Genomic DNA, 26,629 nt, shown 5'->3' with positions numbered 1-26,629 from the left:
ATAAGATGCTGGTAAATTGACAATGTGCAGCATTTCCTGGGAAAAGCAAATTCCACCTTTCTTCTTCCAAACAGCAGGTCTCTATGGGGGGGAAGTGTAGGGAAAGATGTGCTGCATCCATAGGCAGTGTATTGGCTAATATTGAGAATGATATTGCTAACATTTAAAAAGTAACATCTGGTAACCAGTATAGTAAGAACATGAATCACTGGGAAACACCAGAGCTGACTCCTGATGTTGACTTCTTTTTGCTTTCAAGATACAAGTGTACAACAGAGACGATGAGAATTCTGAGCCTTGTTTGTGGCAATTCTACCAGAAGGGGACTGCATGGCCCCACCACAAGATTTCGTAAATTACCCTGAACATACTCAGTTATTCACTATTTGTTTGGAGCAAAGCATGAAAGAGTCTTCAAACACATGAATGACAGATTCTGAGAGAGTGACTCTTTTTTGAAACATAAAGTGCAACAGTGCTGAAGTTTTCAGTTTTTGTTAGTTCTTCATTTTTTTTTTTTTTTTTGTCTGTTTAGATGCCATTTCCTGCAAGCAGTATTATGGCACAGTGAATATAATGGAAAGCAGTTTTCCAACACATATCCCAGACCTTTGCTTTCTTATTTATTTGATGATGTCGTTAAAGGTTTAACAAATCCTTCTTCATAAACTTTCAAAATAGCTTCACATACAAATCTGTATTGACTCTGAAAAATAAAATATAAAAAAATAGAATGGATCAGAAAAACTAGAAAACAAACGAAGACAGACAAACATCTCACTTGGCTTGCTTATACAAGAAATACAAAGTAAGACTGCACAGAGATACCACTTTTCACCAAGAGACTGGCAAACAAAGTTTGACAGCATATTCTGTCGGCAAAACCCACTCATACGTTGCTAGTAGGAATGTGTATACCACAATCCCTATGGATGGACAGTTGGCCTCATCTGACAAAATTACATTGATTTACCTATTGACCCAGCAATTCCACTTCTAGGAATCTATCCAGAAGACAAACTAGAAAAAGAAATTAAAATATTTATTCAGAAATGAGGCTATTCACTGCGGAATTACTTATGATGACAAAAAAGTAGAAACAATTCAAATCATCATCAGTAAGGGACTGGGTGAGTAATCTGGTACATCCTCAAAGTGCGGTACTAGGAAATGGGGGGGAAAGGAAAAGAAGTCTACAGACTGCTACAGACTGATTCCAGGATATTTTGTTAAGTAAAAAAAGCAAGGCAGAGAAAAGTGCATACAATATATTATCTGTATAAGAGAAAGGGGGGGAATACGAATATGTACTATCTCAAAATGTTTGTTAAGAAAAAAGCAAGGGAAGGGTAAATCATAAAAAAAATGGTTTCCTATAAGGAAAGGAGTGGACAGGGTGAAGGAGAGAGAGAGAGAATATACTTCTTTCATAGATTTTACTTTGGAACCATGTAAAGATACTCCATAATTAGAACATTAATTTTAAAAGCCTCTATAAATTGAAAATATAAAACATATCAATGTATGTATCTAGTTGATGGCATAACCACATACAGAGGAGCTATTTCAAAGGACTTTGAAACAGTAATTTAACTGTGTATCTCTGTAGAATATATATCCCAAAGCAAAGAGCACTGTGGAAAGAAGTGAAAATTCTTTTTGGTAACGATACTGTTGGTAGTGTTAGTTTTGTTATTCTGAGACAGCTGTTGGGTAATCTGGAATAAAACAAATGAGGACTTGGGATATGCTAAGTCTTTCATTTCTGGTATTGTAGAGAACCAGCATTCTTGTTAAAGAAGAAAAGGGACAAAGATATAAGCAGAAAATGGTAAGTGAAAGCACTGTGGTCTGAGTCTGTATTGGAAGCCGTGAAACAGAGCAGGGCCCTATGGTCTATGCCCCCCATGTCCTCAGCCTGCCTTTTGTCTGTGGAAAAATTTTAGCCAAAGAGTAACTTTAATCAGAGAAATGAGAAAATGCAGAAACAATGGAAAACAGTCAAAGGCGACTGGATAATAATATAGTCATTAAGCAGAGTCAAGGACCTTTAGTTCCTCCTCAAGGGCTGTAGATAATATTCTAAGCCGTATCCTGTGAGCTGTCTTATAGATACTGAAACCCCCGCCAGGTGGAAGAAGTGAACTACACGATGACCAGGCTGTAGCCATGACATAAGCTGCCACGATTCCGAGAACTGGCCCCAAGGAAATGGGAACGAACCAACCCTGGAGAGGCCAATGAACCAACTCATTATATTGAAAACTTATAAATAAAGGGAAAGCATCAAGTGTTAATCTTGTCTTTCCTATACAGACTGTACCACTGGTTAACCAAAGAGCAGATGAGAAGTTTCTCTTTACAGAAGTATTCCAACTAATAAATAACAAAGGAATGATAGAATATCATCATTTTGCAAGCCCAATGAATTAATGATGCAGACACTGATCACCCAAGGCTGCTAACATCACAAAAAGGAAGACACAGTCATCATGTACCCTCTGAAGGAAGCTGCTGCAACCTACAGATCCATTTACCAGTCCTGGAAAAGACAGAGAACACAATCAGCAAAATCCAGACTATGGGAGAACAAGTAGCACAAACAACCTGTGTTGTTCATCAAATAAACTGCAAGAAGAAAGAAGAGAGACACAGGAGGAAGACACAGATTGAAAGAGGTTTAGGAGACACACAGACCAATCAAAATGTGTGGGCCATATTCGAATCCTGACGTCACACAAACTGTGAAAACAGAAACAAAAACTCATTACGTATGATATGATCCAGCAATCTGACTTGTGGATATATATCTGAAAAGATTGAAAGCACTGTCTAAAAGAGATATTTATACATCCATGTTCACAGCAACATTATTCAACAATAACCTAAATGTGGGAATAAACCAAATGTCCATCAACAGATGAAGGGATAAGAAAAATGTGGTATATACACACAAGGAAGTATTTTTTTCAGCCTTAAAAAGGAAGGAAATTCTGACACATGCTACAACATGGGTGACTCTTGAGGACATTATTATGCTCAGTGAAATAAGCCAGTCACAAAAGATAAAAACTGTGTGATCCCACTTATAGGATGTATCTGGAGCAGTCAAATTCACAGCAACAGAAAATAGAATGGTGGGGGCTGGGGGAGAGAAAAATGGATTTAATGGCTATAGAGATTAAAAAGTTCTACAGATTGGTTATACAACAGTGTGAATATACTTAATACTACCGAACTGTACACTTAAAAATGGTTGAGATGGTAAATTTTATGTTTTGTATTTTACTACAATTAAAAGTAAAAAATCTATTATGTGTGGATATAGATATAGAAACCTCAAGAAAATACTAGCAAATCAAGTCAAGCAACATATAAAAAGAATTAAACACCATGTCTAAGTAAGATTTATCTCAGGAATGCAAGGTTAGTTTAACACCCCAAAATCAATCAATCTAATACATTATGTTAATAGAATAAAAGACACAAACTACATTATCATCTCAGATACAGAAAAAGCACCTGACAAAACTGAACACCCTTTCATCATGAGAACACTCAACAAACTAGAAAGGGAGGGAACTTTCTGAACTCGATAAAAGGCATCAATGAAAAATCCATGCTAACCTTATAGTACTTAGCGGTGAAAAACAGAAAACTGTCCCTTAAGACCAGGAACAAGACAAGGATGTGTGGTTTCACCACTTCTGTTTAACACTGTACTGGAGATTCTGGCCAGGGCCAGAAAAGATGAAAAGAAAACCAAGGCATCTATACTGGAAAGGAAGAAGTAAACTATCTCTATTTGCAAATGACATGATCTGTATATAGAGGATCCTAAGGAATTATTAGGGTTAATAAATGACTTCAGCAAGGTTGCAGGATACATGATCAATATGCAAAATCAGTTTTCTTTCTATATCCAAGCAATGAATAGTCCTAAAATGTAATCAAGAAAACAAGTACACTTACAATAGGACCAAAAAGACTAAAAAAACTTTAAGAATACATTCAACAAAAGAATGATAAGACTGTGCAATACAAAACACTGTTGAAGGAAATTAATGAAGACATAAATAAATGGAAAGACATTTTGTGTTCATGCTTTTGAAGACGGAATATCATTAAGATGGCAACACTCCCCAAAATGATCTATAGATTTAATGCAATCCCTGTCTTGCTTTTTTTGCGGAGAGGACAAACTGATTCTAAAATTCTTATGGAAATGCAAGGGACCCAGAGTAGCCAAAACAGTCTTGAAAAAGAAGAACAGGGTTGCAAGATACAGATTTCCTGACTTCAAATTTTATTACCAATTTATAGTAATCAAGACAGTGTGGTATGAACATAAGAACAGACATATAAATCAATGGAATACAACTGAAAGTCCAGAAATAAACCTTTACATTTGCAGTCAAGGGACCCAGAGACAATTCATGGGGAAAGAACAGTCTTTTCAACAAGTGGGGCTGAGACAACTGGAAATACACATGCAGAAGAATGAAGGTAGACCCCTACCTCACACCACACGCAGATATGAACTCAAAACGGATCTGACATTTAAATGTGGCAGCTAAACTATAAAACTCTTGGAGGAAAAAACAGGAATAAATCTTTGTGACCTTAAGTTATGCAATGATTTCTTAGCTATGACACCAAAAGTGTATGTGATTAAAAACCAAACAAAACTGGATGTAATCAAAATTAAAAACTTCTGTGCTTCAAATGACTTAATCAAGAAAGTGAAAGAATAGCATAAACAAAAACATTTGCAAACCATAGAACTATAAGACGAGACTTGTTTTTAGAAAATATAAAGAACTCTTACAATTCAACAATAAAACAAAAAAAACAAATTGAAAAACAGGCAAAAGATTTGGACAGTCCTCGAAAGAAGGTATACAAATAAATGGCCACATGAAAAGATACTTGATATCATTAGTTATTATGGAAATGCAAATCAAAACCACAAGACACCACTTTATATTCATTAGGAAGGCTAAAATAAAAGATAATGACAAGTGATGACAATGATGTGGAGAAAATGGAACCCTCACACACTGCCAGGGGACTGCAAAATGGTGCAGCTGCTGAGGAAAACAGTCTGACGGTTCCTCAAAAGGTTAAACAGAGTTACCATATGACCCAGCAATTCCACTCCTGGGTATATACCCAAGAGAAATGAAAACATTTATAAACAAAAACATATACACAAATGCTTATGGCATCATTATTCATAATAGTCAAGAAGTGGAAACAATGTAAATTTCCATCAACAGATGAATGTGTATCTATTCAATGAATAAGGAATGAAGTACTGAGATATGCTACAGAATGTATATACCTTTTAATATTATGCTAATTAAAAGAAGCCAATTATTTATGAAAGATCAAATTATATGATTCCATTCACATGAAAAGTCAGAATAGGCAAACCTACAGAGACAGAAAGTAGATTAATGGTTGCCTACGGCTAGGTTGGGGGAAGCCTGGGGAAGGTAACAGGGAAAAATGGGTACAGGATGTCTTCTTTGGGGTGATGAAAATATGCTAAAATTAGATAGCAATTATGGTTGCCAAACTCTGTGATATAAAAAAACCCAGTGAAATGTACACTTGTTAAAAAGGGTGAATTTTATGGCATGTGAATTATATAAAGCTGTTCTAAAGTTTAAAAAGACATGATTTATATGAGACAACCGGAAATCTGAATACTGGCTATTGCTAATATTAGGGAATTACTGTTAATTATACTTTGGTGTGATAACGGTGTTGTGGTTTTGTTTAGAAGAAAAAAACACTCCTTATCTTTTAGAGAGACACACTAAAATATGTAAGGACAAAACAATATGATGTGTAGGGTTTGCTTCAAATGTGCAGACAACAGGTGGCAGTATGAAGGAAACACCACAGCCAGTGTTGGGGCTGAGTATGCAACACAGTGTTGATTACATTATATTGTCTGCTTTTGTGTATGTTTGAAATTTTCCATAATTAAAAGCTAAAAAAATGACAGGCACTTACCACATAGGTCAGTTCACTTCAGTAACCTTAATGCCACCAACAGTGCTAACATTTCACAATGGCTTAATATAAAAAATAATCTTAGCGTTAACTCTAAAATTCCATGATTCCTCTTTTGATTCTTGGAACATAATTCAGAGTCGGTATAGAATATAGTAAGTTAGTAGCTTAATGTTGATGATTTTTGTTGTTGCAATTTAAGCTCCTATGTAAAAAAGAAAGGCAATTTCCCCACAGCTGTTTCACTGAAAACAGGTCTATCAAGATTCTCCAGTCTAGGGACACTATCGTTCTCAGCACTCCATTTGACTAAGTAACCCAGGGCACGTTCCTCCTCTGCGCCTGTTTAGGCAGTTCAGAACTAGCATGATAGGCTGGTGTTAGCAAACGTTTTCTGTAAAAGACCAGATAGCAAATACTTTCGTGTTTGCAATCACATGGTGCCTGCTGCAACTTCTCAACTCTGCTACTGTAATGTGAAAGCAGCCATAGACAACATGTAAACAAATGACTGGCTGTTTCCAATAAAACTTTATTTATAAACACAAGTGGCGAGTTTGGCTCATTGGCAGTATTTGCTGGTCCTTGTGCTAAGGTTATTAGCTCCTGGCAGAGAATTAAAAAGAGAAAAGTATGGTTTGAAATATATACTGATAACAAAACCCATCACGTTGAGAATGCACACTCAAACATGAGGCATGTAGTACTTACAGGAGTTTGGATCATCATGGCTCGTTGGTCTCTCATTGTTCTCACAATATCTAGTGGATAAACTGGCTGATTGCATTCAATGAGACACATGGCTGTTTCCATGGTAATAAGAACCCCAGTTCTTCCAATCCCAGCACTAAAAAAGACAAATATGGGGCAAGATCTGATACAATTCTCTTACACTTCTTGTGCCTTTTGTACTGAATCATATTACAGTAGAAGAACAATTTTGATTTTAATGTTTTATATTAATAAAAGTAGCAAGCCAACTGGAAACTATTTTGGAAACCAAAAAAAAAAAAGTCACTTAATACAGATTAAATGGTCTGTAACCACCCCTCCCCCACTGTTAGTTGCAAATATACAATTTTAAAAGTTACACTTCCGTTTTTAAAATCCGAACAAGGTATAGAAGCTTACTGGAGAAAACAGCTTTAAAATACAAAATAAGAGGATTACAATAATAAATCATTAACAAATGTACAGAAGACAACTATTTTACACACGCAAAAATCAATTTTTAAAACCAAATTTAATTTTCATTAAACTTCACCATTGACACAGTTAAGAACAACTCTGTGAAGTACTCTGTGAATGTGGATAAAGTAGCTCTTGGGAACTAAGGATATGAAATAGCCAAACGTGTCCACCATTCCTGCCATTTTGCCTCTGTAGACCAATATTTGGTCTACAGTCTGTTTTGATGATTTGAAAGTTTGCTCTTAAAAAGTGCTGGAAAGTTTAAGGATAAAGAGATACCTTAATACATCCTCTGAATAAACCACTTAGATAAGGAGAAAATAACTTCTGGCTCCTAATCTCTGCAAGGCTGTAGCATTGTATCTGGTCCCGTGAGGGCAGAAGGGTTCAGTGTGAAAGGAAGGAGGGTGTGAGCCGCCATTCACCGGGGCTCTTGGAAGTAGTCCCCCCTGAGAGGGTTGGGCAGCGCCACTCCGAGGAGGTGAGATGCTCACCAAACGTCCTAGGAGGGGCCAGAAGCAGGAAATCCAAACCTCAGGATGCAACCTAGCTCCTGCAATGCTGTATTTCATCAAATCTATGAAACCATTAGCTTTAGGACATAACTATGAAGAAGACAAACTGCCAAGAATCAGCACAGTATTATTTTTACTTCTTATGATAAAATTTCTGTCAGTCATCTGTTAAAACATACCCTTTGCCTTCTACCTTCAGAGCCTAGCTTCGAGATCTATCAGAGTGACAACCGTAACTGAAGGACGTATTCCCTTTTAAAAATGACACATCTAGTCAGTTACTCAAATCATAATAGACAGAAAATAAAATACCTGCAATGAACAACAATAGGTTCTTCCTTGCCGGCCCTCTTATTTCGTACATGGCAAACAAAATCCAGAAAGTCGCTTGAATCGTCAGGGACCCCATGGTCAGGCCAGGCTATATACTGGATCTGAGTGAGCTGACGACTCTCATTTTTCTAGGTATAATGAAAAATTATGCACCTGAGTTAGAAATAATCCTTAAAATATAAACAAATATTCACGTCACTTTAATTTTAGGAGAAAAGCAATGGACTTCCCTGGTGGCGCAGTGGTTAAGAATCCGCCTGCCAATGCAGGGGACACGGGCTCGAGCCCTGGTCTGGGAAGATCCCACATGCCGCGGAGCAACTAAGCGTGTGCGCCACAACTACTGAGCCTGCGCTCTAGAGCCCGTGAGCCACAACTACTGAAGCCCGTGCGCCTAGAGCCCATGCTCCGCAGCAAGAGAAGCCACTGCAGTGAGAAGCCCGTGCACCGCAACGAAGTGTAGCCCCTCCTTGTTGCACCTAGAGAAAGCCCGCGCTCAGCAACGAAGACCCAACGCAGCCAAAAATAAATAAATTTTTAAAAAAACAAAAGAAAAGCAAAAGAAAGCACTCTCATTCCCCCCTGCCAAAAAAGTAATGTATAAACTCAATAAAACCCAAAAGTTCAAGGAAAAGGAAAGAAACCATTTTACAGAAACAGCTGTACACATTTAAGTATCAGTCACTTGGATTATTACTCTTCTTACAACTCAATTTCTGTATTTGTAGAGTATTTTTAGGATGATAATCAAGTAAACAGGCAAAAACAGATTAAGATCCCAGAGGAATGTTTAAAAGAAAACTAAAGAATTGTTAGGTGAGCAAAAAGTAAGGTAAAAAAAAAAATCTTTTTTTTAATGAACAAAGTTGGGCTAATACTTATTGATAAGTGCAAGTGAAATTATGGAAATCAGGAAAAATAAAATCTCAAAATAAATGTAGGTTAAACACTGGAGAGCATAAAAACACAAAATCAATCAGGACTTAATTCTTTTTGGGGAGCCAAAAGTTGGTATAATGAAGAAAGTAAGGTACTGAATTTATACATCTTGGCTCAAATGTCAACTTTGCCAGTAAGGGTGCTAATTCAGAGCCTTACTTTCTCCAAATGAAAAATGAAATGACATCTACACCTCAGAGGGATAGTCTTATGTTAAAAGGATTCAGTGAGAGGACCTGCAAAGCACCCAGTCACAGCTGTTTGGAATCATATGCTCAATACTTGGTAGCTATAGTCATTCAACACTATGAAATCTGGTTACTATCATTTACATTAGATGGAGCTTCCAGAAAAGAACGTGAAAGTAAGGTAATCAAGAGAGAAGAATTCCCAAAGAGACCTCAGTTTAATTTGATAACTAATTTTTCAGATGAATTGAAGGTATCTAGCACAGATTACCTTTGACTATCATTGTTAACGAGAGAACTTAACGGTACCAATAGTCTACAAGATGGGTGAGGTAAAATCATATTTTATTAAGTCTTGGGGTGGCATCTATCTGTCTATTCATCTATCTGCCCATGTATGTATGTACTGATGGTAGCAAGTTAATTTTCCCAATTATAATTGGCTCCAACGTTAGAAACTAATTTGTGTCTTAGCATAGTTCTGAGGTACTCAGCGTTGCAAAGAAAAGCCACTAAAATATATACAACTGCCATGGATAATCTGCCGGTGGAGAACGACGGGATACACATGTCACCTGATGCAACCCTCTACAAGCTCATCTGTCATGTCTATTTAGGAAAGTGAAGAACCAGCTTATTGGCTTGCCTTGTCATACAACCACAAGCTATACAGTATCCACGCCCAAACCCCACATTCATTCTCCTATCTCTAGCCCGTAAGATTTTGAAAACTTTACTTTCTTGTAACTTTAGCTTTATCCAGGGCCAGGTTCCTTCAGCACAACATGGTGCTCCTTCCCTTTCTGGCCAGTAAGGCCCTGTCTCACTGGACTCCTGTAATCACCCTCGGGGAAGGGTGCGGTGGCGGCAGCCTGCGTGTGGGACCAGGGGAGCCGTGGTCTCGTCTCCAAAGGCTTGGCCGTTGATGCTGTGCTGTCTGCTCTTCTCTAGCATCACTTCTTTCTGCCTTCAGCCCCCAAAGCCCCTACCGCCCCTCTGCCCCAGGTGGCTGGTCCAGGCTCTGGCAGCCCAACAGGACAGGCGCGTGCTGCCCTCCACACATCTCCCAGCTGGGTTACTGAGCCGGCGTTTCCTCGTCGGTTTCCACTCTGGCTTTGATCTGGAAGCCACGTGGACTGACCCAGGCAGCAGTAAGAAAAACTAACAATTTGAAAGCTATAATCTGTCTGAGGTCAGAAGGTCCTGCCTACCTACGATCTTTTCCTCCTTAATACTGAGAAGACTGTGAAACTGCTCTCTTCCACTCTTAAAAAAGGGGAATAGGGGGCTTCCCTGGTGGCGCAGTGGTTGAGAGTCCGCCTGCCGATGCAGGGGACACGGGTTCGTGCCCCGGTCCGGGAAGATCCCACATGCCGTGGAGCGGCTGGGCCCGTGAGCCATGGCCACTGAGCCTGCGCGTCCGGAGCCTGTGCTCCGCAACGGGAGAGGCCACAACAGTGAGAGGCCCGCGTACTGCAAAAAAAAAAAAAAAAAAAAAAAAAAAAAGGGGGGGGGTGGGGAATAATTTGATAGCTTTCAATTGTTCTTTCCATTTCTACAGATGGACTCCAGTACCTTACTGATAATACGTGGAGGAAACAATCTATAGCCAACACCCCTGGCATAATTTTTATGAATAGGAAGAGTACAATGTTAATAGTAATAAGTATTATTTACTAGACTATTTTTTCACTGATCATTCGTATTTACTTACAGAAATTGGAAATATTATAGTAGGAGAATACATTTCATAAGATTCCGAAGTATCCCAATGAAGCAAATAGTTCAGCAATTTTTTAATACTTCTTAGTAACTAGGACTCAGACTAAAAACATTTTCATCTGTCAAAGCCTCTACCTTAAACAAAACAGCTCTAACCAACAGACCCCCTGCCTTCGTACCTCCTGGTTAAACAGTGTCATCTTCCTGAAGACATATGCAGTGTTTCCTTCTTCTGAGTGGCAGGTGACTTGGTAGCACCCATAGGATGAACTTCCTGTGGGTTCCGGCCAATACTGGTGACACTTAACCTGGTATCAATAGATTTTAGAAATATACATAATTCAGGTTCTCCAATTTTTAAAATGTTTTAATTTTTAAGAACTTTCAAACTTACAGAAAAGTGACAAGAATAATTTAATGAACTCTCACATACCCTTCACCTAGATCTACCAACTAGTATCATTTTTTTCTTTGCCACTTTTTCTCTTTGTAATAATAGTCTGTTTGGATATATTTTGAGACTGCGAATATCCTGTTTACAACAAGCTTCCACCCATTGTTTTACCATTACACTAATTTAGATTTAAGTTAACAATGAGAAAGAATCTTCAACTAAAATGCCAAATGCAATCCATGTATTTTCATAATTAAGATTTTTTTAAAAAAAGGTTTCATGGCATACAATTCACATACCATTCAATTTACCCATTTAACATACACTATTCAATTGTTTTTAGTATACTCACAGAGTTGTGTAACCATTACCACAATCACTTTTAGAACATTTTCGTCACCCCCAAAGGAAGATCCACAGCCCTTAGTAATCCCTGTGTGTCCCTCTGGCCCCCTCTCCTCCCTCTAGGCCAGGCCTGGGTGACCACTAATCTACTTTCTGTCCCCTATGGCCTACTTTGGACGTCACATATAATAGAAGCATAAGATACGCGGTCTTTGGTGACTGCTTTGTTCACTTTGCACAGTGTTTTCTAGGTTCATCCATGTTGCAGCATGTATTATTTTTTCATAACTGTTTATTGCCAAATAATATTCAACTGTATGAATGTACCACATTTTATCTGGTACATCTGGGTTTTCTCCCACTTTGGGGCTATTAAAAATAATGCAGCTGTGAACATTTGTGCACCAGTTTTTGTGTGGACGTGGACTTAATTCTCTCGGGTATTCCTAGGAGTGACACTGCTGAGTTACAGTCCCTCTACGTTTAGCCTCTTAAAGAGCTGACAGGCTGTCTTCCAAGGCAGCTGCACCATTTCACAAACCCACCAGCGGTACAGGAGGTTCCGCTGCCGCCACATCATCACCAACACAGGTGATTTCCTGTCATCTTTACTTTGGCCACCCTACTAGATATGATGTAGTAACGCATGGTGGCTTTGATTCGCATTTCCCTGATGACTAATGATGCTGGGCATCTTCTCGTGACCTTGTTGGCCATCTGAATATCTTCTTTGCAGAATCATCTATTCAGATCCTTTGGCCATTTTTAAATGGGGTATTTGTTATTTTATGGTTAAGTTGTATGAATTCTTTATATATTCTAGATACAAATCCCTTATCAAGTATATATTAGTCCATTTAAATAATAATGGCTAACACTTATATCACATTTATTATAACACACTTATTATGTGTCAGTCACGGTTAAGCGCTTATCCATGATGATTTTAATCACGACCCCGTAAGAAAGGACGTTTAGAGGTGACAGAAGAGACCACACGACGTGGCTCTCTTGACTGTGCACGCGACGCAGCCTAGAAAAGCTTTGGGCAGCGTGACTTACTCTGCCATGCTCGGCCTGTGTGGTCAGCATCACAACCGTGGAGCAGCCTTGTTCCCATGCCATCTGCCAGAAGTCTGTACAGGTGTGTGGCAACGGCCCTTGGCAAGCGATGTACTGATTTATTATTCTAGAGGAAGGAATTTCCATCTAAAAGGACACAAAAACAAAATCGTTTGCATTATTACTTTTTACTAGGATCGAACACACGAAAATCATCTACTGAATGATAACTGAATACAACTAATCTCAATAAATTGCAAAGTGAGTAAAACAAATCTTTATCAACAATTTATTTTATTTGCAGCAGAAATTTCTTGGCAATGTGCAGTAGTTATACATATTTATCTTTCAATCAGTGGAAACGGGAATTTAAATATTTTCCAAAGCGCTCTTATGGTTTTTTTAAGCGCAGCTTTACAGAGAATCCTGCTTCAGAGGCAGAGAATTGATATAGAAATAAAAAATGTTTGCCTGTACATAGAAAACAAACTTATGGTTACCAAAGGGAAAAGGCAGGGGATAAATTAGGAGTTTGGGATCAACATATACACACTATATAAAATACATAAAAAACCAAGGACCTACTGTATAGCACAGAGAACTATATTCGATATCTTGTAATAAATTATAACGGAAAAGAAAAAAAAGTGTCTCTAACCAGCTTATTAGTAAATTTTGTGAGAAGCAAAAATTCTGCCATTGGCTTTAGTTGAGATTTTTCATATTATATATGTGTATATATGTATAATGTGACGTATAAATATTATGTAATATGCACATAATTATATATATAATATATGTAGCATGAAAAGATTGGAAAAATATTTTAAGTTCATTATTTTCAGAAAGTAAGACTGTAAGTATTTGGGGAAGATGAACCATCATCTTATTATATTTTTAAGACTGAATTAAAAAAAAGAAAAGGTGACGTGTACATGGCAACTGGAAGGATACCAAAGGGTGAGGAAAGATGTCTCCTTCCCATCCCAGCCTCCAGTTTACACTCAGGAGGGCAATCCTTTTTCCTAGCTCCGATCATGTCCCTTTGAAGATATACTACACACGACACACAAATGTACACGTAAAACTACTTTCCTTTTTGGCTGTAAAATATAAATGGTAGCATATAATGTTGTTCTGCATCTTGTTTCCCTTTTTTCTACTTTACCTTTAAAATCATGTCAGATTAGTACATAAAATTTCATACTGTGTAATGGCTCTACTGTATAAACGTACCGTAAATTCATATAACATTTAAGTTGTGGCCAATTTATCTGCTATCATAACCAAGGCTACACTGAATAATTTGTAGACCTAACATTTTTGCACACAGGAAGAAATATATTTGTATAGGCAACAGGAAGAAATGAGAACGCTGGATCAAAGTGCATGTGCGTTTAAAAATATTTTTAAATTAATTAATTAGTTTTATTTTTGGCTGCATTGGGTCTTTGTTGCTGCACACGGGCTTTCTTTAGTCACGGCAAGCGGGAGCTACTCTTTGTTGCGGTGCGCGGGCTTCTCATTGCAGTGGCTTCTCTTGTTGCGGAGCACGGGCTCTAGAGCACAGGCTCAGTAGTTGTGGCGCACGGGCTTAGTTGCTCCGCAGCATGTGGGATCTTCCCAGACCAGGGCTCGAACCCGTGTTCCCTGCCTTGGCAGGCAGATTCTTAACCACTGCACCACCAGGGAAGCTCTGCATTTAAAATTTTAACAGACGGCTCCAAATGGCTCTCCAAAGAGGTCGTCCCTATTTATACTTCCACCAAGAATGTGTGAGGAAAGCTTGTTCCTCAGTAAACTCCTTAATAATCCACAATCCTTTCTCCACGTTCTGAAACTCGCAATGTTCTGAAGCGTAAGTTTGTCTCTCTCTCTTTTTTTTTGGTATACCTAACCTAACCTTGACTTATTTCGTAACAGTATCCGACCTGAACCTGTTTATAGTCTATCAGTCCTATTTCGTGGGAATATCCATAGTTTGTTTGCTGTTGAATATCAACATATTGATTATAGGGTAACGTCCCATAGCCTGCTGGGGACATTACTTATTACAGTATATGCACCGAATAACCTTTCAAAAATCCTCCGAATTCTGAATCCCAAAGCATATTTGACCCCAAGGTTTCAGGTAAAGGCTGTAGACGTGTATAGGGTATTATCAAACTTTTTGATATTTCAATCTAATAGGTGAAAAATGGTGGTAATTCCTTGCAGTTTTGACATGTACTTTTCTTTATGTAAATTAAGTTGAGCATATTATTCATTTAAGTGTTTGTTTCTGTTATTTTTCTTTGTTTCTGTTATTTTTCTAAGTGTCATAACAGTATAATAGTTTTGCTTAAAAAAAAAGTCCTTATCAGAGGTACATACTAAAAGAGCTGATTGTCATTATCATGGATTGTGGAATAAATCTCAAAGTTTAGAGTGGTCTCTCTTATTCCAAATGACAAAGGCATAATTTAAAAAAAACTTACATTTATATAATTTGCATTGATATAGTCTTCTTTACCCTTTAAAATGACCCGTGTAGCATCATCTGAAAAAATTTAAAAGAAAGAATGTTTTAATAAAGTTATGTTAAGAAGATTAAACATAACATACAGAGAGGGTAGATACTCACAAGGCGAAATATCTCTGTATCTATTTTTGGAAATGTTCTGAGGTAATTTGGCACAAGACATTGTCATTCCAGGTTTTTTCCGATATAGTTGCTAAAAAAAAAAAAAAGAACGTGTCCAGAAAGCCATCAAGAGTTTGTTTTGTTTTTGTTTTCCAGACTTCTATGCTATCAAGAAACAGGTATTTTTCCTTGGAATACCACATCTATACAATGATGTACCTTAGGTTTAGTAAGGTATTGAACCAGATTTGCAAAGCTGAATTTTGCAAAATCTCTGACATGAACTATATATATTTTGAAAAATAGTAAAACAAGTAAAAACAATTTTCCTTACAGCAAAAGTACCTGAAGTTTTAAATAGCACATCTGTAGGAAACACCTAGCTTTCATTTACTTTAGAGATATTTAAAAGAAAAACTGACGTGCCCTAAATATTTTATAGTCACCTACCCTCAACATACACTTCAGAGCAACAAATATTAATGATAGCTAACTACCCTGACAAAAATTAGAGAAGGATTAAATATGAGGTAGGTACATATTTTTATGTACAAGGTACAAAAATTATTTTCCTTTAACTCAGTATTTTTACATCTATAATAGTCTATCTGCAACCTTTCATTAAAACAGCTATTTAATTACAGAGAAAATGTAGCTTGATGACATACCTATAAAATCTCCTTATCCCTCCGTTTTAAACAGATATCTATTAATGAAACCATAGCTAGTATTTTGGAAGCAACTTCTTAAAACTTTGCATTTTAGAATTCTTTTTATATCAAGTATTTTTCAGAATAATATTTTAGTTTATAAATTTTAACTGACAGGAGATTAGGCAGTTAAGAAGCCGTGAAAATACAGGCAAACACCTTTCCCACACAACGTTACTTACATCAAACTGTGTCAGCACTGTCCCAGTGATGAGCCCCGCAGCCAGCTGGACCATCGACTCTCGCAGGGAATGGCCATCCTGATGGATGCTATCTAGCGGGGCTTTCTCAGGAATGTACTGGAAGTCCGGCTCATTCTCTAGCTTTTCTTCCACTACATCATACACAGCTACAAAACCAAAACCCAAATCAAAAAAGCCTCATGGAAACCTTAATGAGTTGGCAAAAGGAATTTACCAGATATTATTTAATTTTGTGTCAGGAAAAATATTCATTTATTCCTAACTCATCAGATCTGAGTCTGGGGCCACTGTGTATGGGTTGAGAGTGGCTGTGGAGTAGAAGAAGTACCTCTGGGGAAAAGAAGGTTCTTGGCCATATTACTGAAAACGTCTGTAACTTGAAGAGACAGTAGGAAAAAGAGGAAGGCCAAGAAGCAGCTCTGACCGGATCTTTAATTTGTGGACCTGGGACAAGAGCAGCAATAGAGGCCTATACACACCATAGGTCTAGACGTGAAAAGCTACACATAAGCGGAACAGAATACTAAACAAAATACTTTCTATTCTCATTCCTTGATGTATCTACCAAACAACTTAAGAGGTCAGATTTCAAAGGAGAATTCTAGGCCAGAATGCATGGTTGTGGCAGTGAGGGGAGCCACCCCTAGACTGTGACCCTTAGGCCACCCTCAGCTCCACTCTTCAACGTGGGGGCCTATAAGCACACCCTGAACCTCACAGCCCACACGGAAGCCCATTCTACACCCCTTTGGAAATTGCTTCCTCTGCGCTACCCTGTTGGCCTATATCACGTGATCAACCCTTGGGAGAACGGATCTGGGAAAAATGGCCACAGAGGCCCAGGAATGGGCTCAGAGTTATTTGGTCAGAGAACTGAGGGTTGAAAAAGGTGGTCTAAAAGGACGGGGAGGTCACAGACGCTGTGACCTTGGTCCCACAAAATCCTGACCCCCATGGGAAAAGGCAAAGCTGAAGCAGAAAAGAGCCCCTTAAGGATGGAGTCAAGCTTCTGGCCTTGTTTAAGAAGTATTGTTCCTGCTCAAATACATATGTACTTTTGAGAAGAAGAGATTTCTGAAATGAAGAATGTAAAGACAAAAAGATGGAAATGCAATTTGTCTAAGAAGAAATAAGATTTAAAGGGGAAAACACCAGGAAAAACAAGCTACGCTTTGGCAAACATAATTTAAAATTTTGATTATACAGTATTTTTTAAAAAATAGACATGACAAACCCACACTGAAAATGAATCCTGGTCTAGATTTTGTTTGATAATAAAGCAATATTAGAAAGATCGTTGCCAAAAAATGTAGGCCCTAGGTGGGTTCCTCTCCTAATTTAAAGTATAAATGGAGTGATTTGGAATTGCAAAAAGGCCATGCCTCTTCCATTATATAGACTTTTCTTCATATTCTGCTTCTGTACTAGTCATGAATTTGTGAGCAGATAACTGAAATGTCTTGGTGCCTAAATGTCCTCAACTATAAAATGGGGATAATTTATCATTGGATGGCTGTAAAGGTTAAATGAGAATATATAAAAGAGCTCAGGTCTATGGAAAGCATTTAAAAACTATTAGCTAATATTATTATTAAGTTCTTTAGGATCTGTTATCAAGAGAAAACAGAAAAAAAACAAATTGAGAGATGATTCTTAGTATGACGTTTAAGTTGTTTTATGTGACGGAAAATGCCTAAAAATGAATCACCTAAATAACAGATCTAAATAAATGAGTTCCTTTAAAAGTCAAAATAGAATGTTCTGTTGAAGTCCTCTGAATTTTCCTAGGAAGCCAATTCTAAACCATGAACGCAGAAAAACACAAAGTACAGGCAAAACTCGTTTTATTGTGTTTCTCAGATATCTAACTATGGTATTTTTTTTTTTTTAAACAGATTGAAGGTTTATGGCAACCTGTGTTGAGCAAGTCTACTGGTGCTATTTTTCCAACAGCATTTGCTTACTTCGTGTCTCTGTGTCATACTTTTGTAATTCCCGCGATCTCAAACTTTTTCATTATTATTGTATCTGTTATAGTGCTCTATGATCAATGACCTTTGACTTACTATTGCAAAAAAGACTATGACTCCCTGAAGGCTCCCATGATGGTTAACAATTCTTAGCAATAAAGTATTTTTAAATTAAGGTATGGATATTGGTTTTTTTAGACAATGTGATTTATTGCACACTTAACAGACTACAGTATAGTGTAAACGTAACTTTTATATGAACTGGGAAACCAAAAAAGTCATGTGACTCGCTTTACTGCGGTGTTTTCTTTATTGCAGTATTTTCTTTATTGCGGTAGGCTGGAACCGAACCTGCAATATCTCCAAGGTCTGCCTGCAGAGAAGGTAAAATGAAAATGTCTGTTTGTACCCAAGAGGCAAAATGGGTACATGGGGAGAATCGGTAGAGTTCTAATCACATTCTACTTCTCTATGGTTTGTAACTGGTGATGTGGCCCTAACCAATAGTCACTCTTGTGGCTAAAACTGTGATTAACATAACTGTTGGGAACAAAACTAGAAGAGCGTGTCTCCTGCCAGGAGGAGGTATGGCATTTACGAATGCTTCTCAGAGGGGACTGGTGAGCGCTGTGGGACCCACAGCAGTGCCATTATGATGAGCACAGGCTGAGGGCCTGGGACCGTGAGCCTGGAGGGAAGGCACAGTTTCTGTGAAAACCCTTCTCGGGACACTGCTGAGGCTGAGCTTACTCCGCACCACATTTATTCTGCACAAAGTGAGAGAATTAGGAACACTGTCCAAAAGGGCAATGGATGGCTTCAGGAGCCCCTGAGCACTCCATGTGGCAGCATATTCGTGAGATCGTCGTAGAAACCGAACTCCAGCTTGTTGCAGGGCTTTCTGCACGTGGAACAGCAAGTATACCTGAGGAAGGACCCAGGACTCCTCAAGCACCTGGGGGCAAGGGAGGCAATCTCAGCCACGGCGGTCAGGACAGAACTTGCCGAGGCTGACATCTGAGCAGAGACCCGAGCGAAGTGAGGGTATACGTTCCACGCACATCGGGAGGAGTGCCTCGGGCAGAAGGGCCATCGGGAAGGCCAGCACAGATGACTGGAGAGGGATCAAGGTCGGGGGTGGGCAAGGTGGCCAAGAATCTGCATTTTACTCCACATGTGAACGGAAGCCGCTGTGCCTTGAGCAAGAGACTGACATGACGTGACCTGTGTTTTAAGAAGCCCGCTCCGGCCGCTGTGTCTAGGCATAAACGTGAAGGAATTATAAGAACATCCAGTGCGACCCAGAGCACTCACCATTGGGTCGAACTAGAAGGACGAGCTCCCCAGGATGCGTCTCGCAGCTCGCTCTGATGAGCAGGACCACCTGGTCGTGGGTGTGCCCCGCAACGTCCCGACCGTTGATCAGCACCACTTGGTCCCCTTCGTTCAGTCGGGGGACACACAGGTCGGCCTGTAATGGGATGAGAATAAGGTCTCCGATTTGCACCCGGCTTTCTGGAAGTAAGGCACAGGAACTTACGTTTATAGACGCTGCAGCAGAACTAAAACCACATGTAGAAGTCTTCTTCGCTCATCCATTAAGAAAGCAGAAGTAGGAATCTCACTTTCCCACAGACACTCCTTTTTTCCTTCTTCATTAATACCTTTTCCCCTAATGCCCTATTATATACCTAGATATACAGAGAAGACTAACATTCTCAAGGTGCACAGATCAAGGCAGCCCTCACTTTGCACTGTCCAGATACATGCAAATTTCAGTCACCACAGCTGAGTTAAATAACACCAGTCTCCTAACATGGTTCAAACTTCAGTAACTGTGATAAATTAATTATGAATAACTGCATAAAGTACAAAATTCGCCGCTAGCCCATGTCAGCCCAAAAATCACTATGTAAATCATAAATATGCACCATGATCAGTGAGCAATCACATCCCTTCTTTCAAAGGCTACTGGTGACTTGGCGTTGGGCATTGGTTATTCAGTTCATGTAGAGACAGCAAAGCGGGTACTTGTCTCTGTCTCCCAGTGATAAACCCACGTAAAAATGGATAATTTAAAGAGCGAGCTGGCCAAAAAGTTAAAAGTATAGCAAAGAAACAAAAAGGGACGGTGCTGGAAGTGAAATTCAAATTGAACATAAACTGAGTTATAGAAGAAATAGTTGACTATGGAAATATTGACACTTCTGCTGTTTGAGAGACCCCAGATACGGAGGGGAAGGAATTTAGAGAAGGTGAATTTATCAACATAAATGATGAAAGTGGCTGCAACAAGAAGGATGAAGATGTCTGAGGAAGTGATGCTGGCGAAAAACTTCTCAATACGGGCACTCCTGGGAGATATTTCACATCACTGAAAGTGCAAAGGACAAGTGGAAGTGGATTCAGACTTAGAAAGGATTATGACCACTTGCCAAGGTGAAGAAAAAATGCTCACTCTGTAATTTAACCTATATGACAAGGAGACAAGCACTGTTCACAAATTACCTGTGGTAAGTTTTCACAATGAAATAAAACACTTTAATTCTCAATGTTTCTAATGTTTGGAATTACAGGATACTAAATCAGCATGAGTTTTACTATTTTTTCATTTCCCTATATACCTACAAGAGAAAGCATCAGAAATTTTAAAGTTTCGATGAAAAATTTAAAGGCCATGGAAACAAACATAATTTTCCCCACTGACTGTCAAGAGCACTTTGTATGGTTTCAGACTGCACGGTTATCTTTACAGCCCTGCACAACTGTGCACGTGAGGGCTGCCTGTATTTTATTGAGAAAACAAACAAGTAAATAAGGTAAAAGAGATCAACAGAAATATGGACAGCCTGCTCCAGGGACACAGGAATGAGAACTCATGGGAGTCAAGTTTGCAGGATGATAGCTCAGACCGCGAAGGAAATGATAGGGCTGGACCTTTCAGAAAGGGCCGTGGCAAAGGCTTGAAAGATGGAAGCACAACTAAACTCACTGTAAAACAAAGTTAACAAAGTCCAATAAGGTACTGTCACTAGTGGAAAGAGCTACTGGTCTAGGAGCCAAGTTCTTCCTTTCCGCTTATGACATGTGTGATCTTAAACACCTGAAACTCTGAGAAAGGAACATGTATCTGTCCTAACTATTCATCGTTGTGAAATTTTTAAAATGAGATATTTCAATGCAAAGCATTAAAATCTGGAAAATTCAAATTTAAGGTTTGGACCATTCTCTCTAGTTGCTTCTTTCTCTACTTCTTGTAGTGGTTAAAAAAAAAAAATCTTTGAATGTTATAGCACAGTGGTTACCCATTATAACTGAAGTAACACTCTCATACTTAATCTGCCTTTTATCAGGGCAGATTTTTATTTGTATTTCATTCGGATCTGGCAAGTCTAGATAAAATGAATTTTGCTGGGGCAAGAGCTATTGGCTCAAATATGATCAGGTAGGAAGAAAAACATGATTTTGGAAATTACCCATTTTAGAAGGTTTCCAATATAAAAAATGACACTAAAATATTTGAAACACTGTCCTTTCCCCTCAATCACCTAAAATGAGGTTTCTAACTGGAAAACTGTAATAGTCTTTAAATTAATAAAATAATATAAAAATGACACATTTCTATTTCTTTAATTTGTTCTAAATTCAGTCACTATTTATGAAACATAGTTCTATGTAGCAGAAAGGAAAAATTACCAATATAGTAATCTGTATAGCATAAAAAGAAAATTTATAGTCATAAAATTTTGTTTGGAAATGAACCTCTCTATAGAATGTTCAAGAACACCCTTGACTTAATTGAAAACTATCCATATTCACTGTTCAGAAAAATCAATATTTCTTTTATGACTATTACAATTGGCATACAAGTAAAAAAAGGTTTATTGGTTTTTTCTAATTATAAGAGCAATACATGTTCATTGTCATGATTTCAGACAATTTAAAAAAAGGACACGGACTTCCCTGGTGGCACAGTGGTTAAGAATCCGCCTGCCAATGCAGGGGACACAGGTTCGAGCCCTGGGCCAGGAAGATCCCACATGCCGCAGAGCAACAGCTCGTGCACCACAACTACTGAGCCCGTATGCTGCAACTACTGAGCCCACGTGCTGCAACTTCTGAAACCCGCGCACCTAGAGCCTGTGCTCCGCAACAAGAGAAGCCACTGCAATGAGAAGCCCGCGCACTGCAACGAAGAGTAGCCCCCGCTCGCCACACCTAGAAAAAGCCCAGGCAAAAAAAAAAAAACCCAAAGAAAAAAAAAAAAAAAAAAAAAAAAGGGAAGATGGAAGCAAGTAATAACAGTAATTCCACTACCCAGATTAAATACTGCTAACATTTTTTATCATGTTTCCAGATTTTTAAAATATATTTACATAACTCATATTTTTAAAAATGGATAAAACAAACATATGAAAGTATAATATGCATTTTTAAATTGAGTATAGTTAATTTAGTTTCAGGTATACAGGAAAGTGATTCAGTTACAAATATATACATATATTTTCAGATTTTTTCCATTACAGATTATTATAAGATATTGAATATAGTTCCCTGTGCTATACAGTAGGTCTTTGTTCTTTATCATAGTGTGTATCTGTTAATCCCATACTCCTAACTTATCCCTCCCTGCCCCTTTCCCCTTTGGTAGCCATAAGTTTGTTTTCTTTCTTTCTTTTTTATGGCTGCACCGCGTGGCTTACGGGATCTTAGTTCCCTGTCCAGGGATAGAACCCGTGCCCTTGGCAGTGGAAGCGTGGAGTCCTAACCACTGGATTGCCAGGGAATTCCCATAAGTTTGTTTTCTATGTCTGGGAGTCTGTTTCTGTTTTGTAAATGAATTCATTTGCATTTTTTTTAGGTTCCACATAGAAGTCGTATCATATGGTATTTGTCTTTCTCTGTCTGACTTACTTCACTTAGTATGATAATCTCTAGGTCCATCCATGTTGCTGCAAACGGCATTATTTCATTCTTTTTTATGGCTGAGTAGTATTCCATTGTCAAATATGCACTTTTCATAATACTATCTTATGAAAATATTTCCATACTTATATATGCTACATCATCTATCATTTTAAGAGCTGCAAAGCAATGCATAACTTATTTAATCAATTCTAATGATGTACATTTTGATTTTCCCTCCAATTTTTAAGTTTCACAAACAATACTACAATGAACGTCCTTGTGTATCCTTTGTTCCAACTGTTTCATTAGAGGTAATTCCTAAAAGTGGAATCGTCAGGTAAAAGACATATTTAATTAAAAATAAGTTTTACTTAAAATTTTTGTTTTTGGGAAAGCGATACACCACACAGTTTACAGAGCTGACTAGGTCTATAAGATTATTATGATAAGAAACCATTTCTTATGTTCTCCCCTATCTTCCCCTCTTTTGAGGCATCTTCTTTCAACATTTTAGCTACATCTTTTGTATTCACCTCGGTATCTCTAAATAACGTTCCAATTTTATTTTTTATTTCAGACGTTATCTAACTTTCTACTTGCTAGATGAGAACTTAGCAATCGTTCATCTCCTCATCTGCACTCCCAAACACACACACACTTCCCAATACACACTGAACAAATAATTTTGGACTATTTCCCCCATCTTTCACATGTGTAGTAGGTTCAGTAGTCATTTTATACATCATATCCCTGTCTTGTCACCTCTGATCACAAGGGATTTGTTTAAAAGAGGACATCTGGTCCAAGCTGGATCTATGAAGGGTTTGCTTCCTAGGAGTCTGTAAGTTGGATTGAGGGAGCTAATGAGTCTGTTGCTGAGCTGGTAACGCACAAATCCCGAAGTTGCTAGTGGTCACATCACCCCACGTGGACTGAGGGGCAGAATGGTGGTAGCTACACAATTTCTATTTAGTACAGGTTTTGGAGTCACAACCATTTCTGCAGGTAGAGTGTGTCTGCGGTGCTAATATTACAGGACTTGGCTTGAAGCTGCTACTAAGTACACTTCTCATTTAGAATGTATTTTATTTGGAGTAGCTTGAGAAATGAAGCTAATTCAGTGTACAAACTGGTTTGCACTGAGAGAGAAGAATGGAACATTCACATAAAAAGAAACAGAGATGAAAAATAGAGTCCTGATGATTTTTCAAGTTCTTTCTAGAAGTCTGAGTGCATTCCTGTCCTTGGGTTTTGTGACACACCTCTACAGCTATACGATAAATTCTGTATTTATGGTTAAGCCAGGGGTATTCCATGAGTTCCTTGTTATTTGCAACCAACAAAGTCCTTAAAAAACAGAACTAAAACCATGTAACATGATATCCTTGATCAATCTTGACTGCGATCTTCAAATCAACTGTGAGGTTGCTGCAAAGCACCAGACCCCATAACTAGCCTCTTCCCTCAGGCTGCAGGTTCCTGCCTCTCCCGGGACACGGAGATGGTTGAATGACAATGGGTGCTGGCTCCAAGCCCTTAGAGACCATTTAGGTAAGAGAAATGCAGTTAAACAGACGAGACAACAACAGAAATGGGGATCTGAAAGCAATATTTGCTATACACAGGATCAATAAAGATGATGTACCCACAATTTATCAAGAATTGTCCTTATGAGCAGAAAGTTCATGGGTGCTGAACCTGAAGGATGGGGCACAGGGGGTTCATCCTCATGGGTTCATGCAGTCTTTCCTCTACTTTTGCTTAGAATGTTCATAATAAAGAACTTAAAATGCATATTTTAAACAGAAAGTAGACAAATAGAACGTAGGTTAAACAATTCTAAATGAAAACAGAAGCCAACAAAAAAAGCAAACAAACAAAAACTATACCTCTGTCTACATTTTGCTGTTTAAAGGGGTTATTTTCATAGAATCTAGCTTCTTTGTAAAAACAAGGATTTTAAAAACTGTTATAGATAGGGAATAAATAAAAATTAACTTCCCAGCAATTAAAGAGATTCAGCCAACATCATGTGCTACTTGACAAATTAAATGATTCATTTTACTCCTTTATTTATACTAATAAAAATACGCATGTATTCTCGAAGCTAGGATTCACTGGGAAGGCTGCTGTGACTCACAGGTGTTCCTGGCGCAACTCGGGACACGATCACAGGCATCTTCTGGTCACATCCTCCCTTCAAAACAGTGCAAATCGAGTATCAGTCAGTATTGCCAACACAGAAACACCTTAATTTAAAAATTGAGTACAATATAAATTCTAAGTTACCTTTACATTGAATCCAAACCTTCCATTTTCATCAGGTTTCATTCTGATTAGGACAAGATTATCATGTGGAATACCACCATTAGGCTTTAAAAGACAAAAATAAATAACTTGTCAGGCTCTTCATTTATAGCCTATCCTTCAGATATACACGAAGCATGCTTCCTGTATATTGATATTATCTAAAGTATATAAAGAATCATAATTTAAGTCTCTCTCGTGCCTTACCTGCATGCTAGACAGTAAGTGCCAAGAGCAACAGGGGCTTTATTAATTACCTGACTAATTAATTTCAGTGTCTCTAGAACCTGCCTCAAAGCTCTGCACGGAGAAAATACTCATAAGTATTACATGAATTCATGTTACTCCCCCTGCTTTTTTTTTTTTTTTTTCGGTACGCGGGCCTCTCACTGTTGTGGCCTCTCCCGCTGCGAAGCACAGGCTCCGGACACGCAGGCCCAGCGGCCATGGCTCACGGGCCCAGCCGCTCCGCAGTATGTGGGATATTCCCAGACCGGGGCACGAACCCGTGTCCCCTGCATCGGCAGGCGGACTCTCAACCACTGCGCCACCAGGATAGCCCTCCCCCTGCTTTTTAAAAACAGCTTTACTGAGATACAATTCACATACTATACTTCACCCATTCAAAGTGTATAATTCAGTCATTTCTACCATAGTCACAGAGTTGTACGAACATCACGACTATTTTTTTTTTTTGGAGGCAGCATTTGATTTGGTGGAAACTACGATGAATTCAGAGATTGCAATTCTCTGGTCTGAAGTAGCAGATGAAATCACAGAGGAAAAAGTTGACAGGCATGTCAATGACCTGTTAAAATGCTACTCTTTGATTTTACAACCTTTTCTTCATCCCCCAAAGAAACCCTGTGTCCACGAGCGGTCACCCCCATCCCCAAGTCCTATTCAACCCTCCATCTACTTCCTCCCTATATACTTGACTATCCTGGACATTTCACATATATGAAATTATACAACATACGTCATTTGTTACAGGCTTCTTTCACTTAACGTGTCGTATGCCTGCTCTTTGGGGGTAAGTAGCTGGCTAATTCTTGTTTAGCCTTTGAGACACAGGTCGAAGATGTGACCATTTCTAGGAAGTCTTCCCTCAGCGCCACAGCTGAATTAGTTATTTTTATACACTTATGAATTCCCATAGTCACTTCTAATTAAAGAGCTTGTTCAGTTCTCAGTC

At 38.4% G+C, this 26,629-nt stretch overlaps 1 protein-coding gene across 4 annotated transcripts in view; it reads right to left on the bottom strand.

Moving 5' to 3' along the window:
* Nucleotides 1-508: 508 nt before the first annotated feature.
* The window catches only part of PTPN4 (protein tyrosine phosphatase non-receptor type 4), a 178,466-nt gene continuing 152,345 nt past the window's right edge, over nt 509-26,629 (bottom strand). For 2 of the 4 annotated variants that reach the window (XM_027099162.1, XM_027099164.1), the window contains exons 17-27: nt 25,417-25,500; nt 25,268-25,324; nt 19,534-19,690; nt 16,229-16,395; nt 15,337-15,427; nt 15,191-15,252; nt 12,714-12,860; nt 11,092-11,220; nt 8,043-8,191; nt 6,736-6,871; nt 5,651-6,630 (exon numbers count right to left, since the gene is read on the bottom strand). In XM_027099162.1, the coding sequence (XP_026954963.1) occupies nt 6,334-6,630; nt 6,736-6,871; nt 8,043-8,191; nt 11,092-11,220; nt 12,714-12,860; nt 15,191-15,252; nt 15,337-15,427; nt 16,229-16,395; nt 19,534-19,690; nt 25,268-25,324; nt 25,417-25,500 (1,476 nt within the window). In that variant the 3' untranslated portion in view covers nt 5,651-6,333. Of the gene's footprint in view, nt 707-5,650; nt 6,631-6,735; nt 6,872-8,042; nt 8,192-11,091; nt 11,221-12,713; nt 12,861-15,190; nt 15,253-15,336; nt 15,428-16,228; nt 16,396-19,533; nt 19,691-25,267; nt 25,325-25,416; nt 25,501-26,629 lie in introns of those variants that run through there. The other 2 variants (XM_027099166.1, XM_027099165.1) reach the window with 2 other exon arrangements.

Source organism: Aethalodelphis obliquidens, unplaced genomic scaffold, assembly GCF_003676395.1.
Source record: "Aethalodelphis obliquidens isolate GAN/ISIS:26980383/991018 unplaced genomic scaffold, ASM367639v1 scaffold129, whole genome shotgun sequence".
Lineage (NCBI taxonomy): Eukaryota > Metazoa > Chordata > Mammalia > Artiodactyla > Delphinidae > Aethalodelphis > Aethalodelphis obliquidens.
This window is presented reverse-complemented; position numbering and strand designations above follow the sequence as displayed.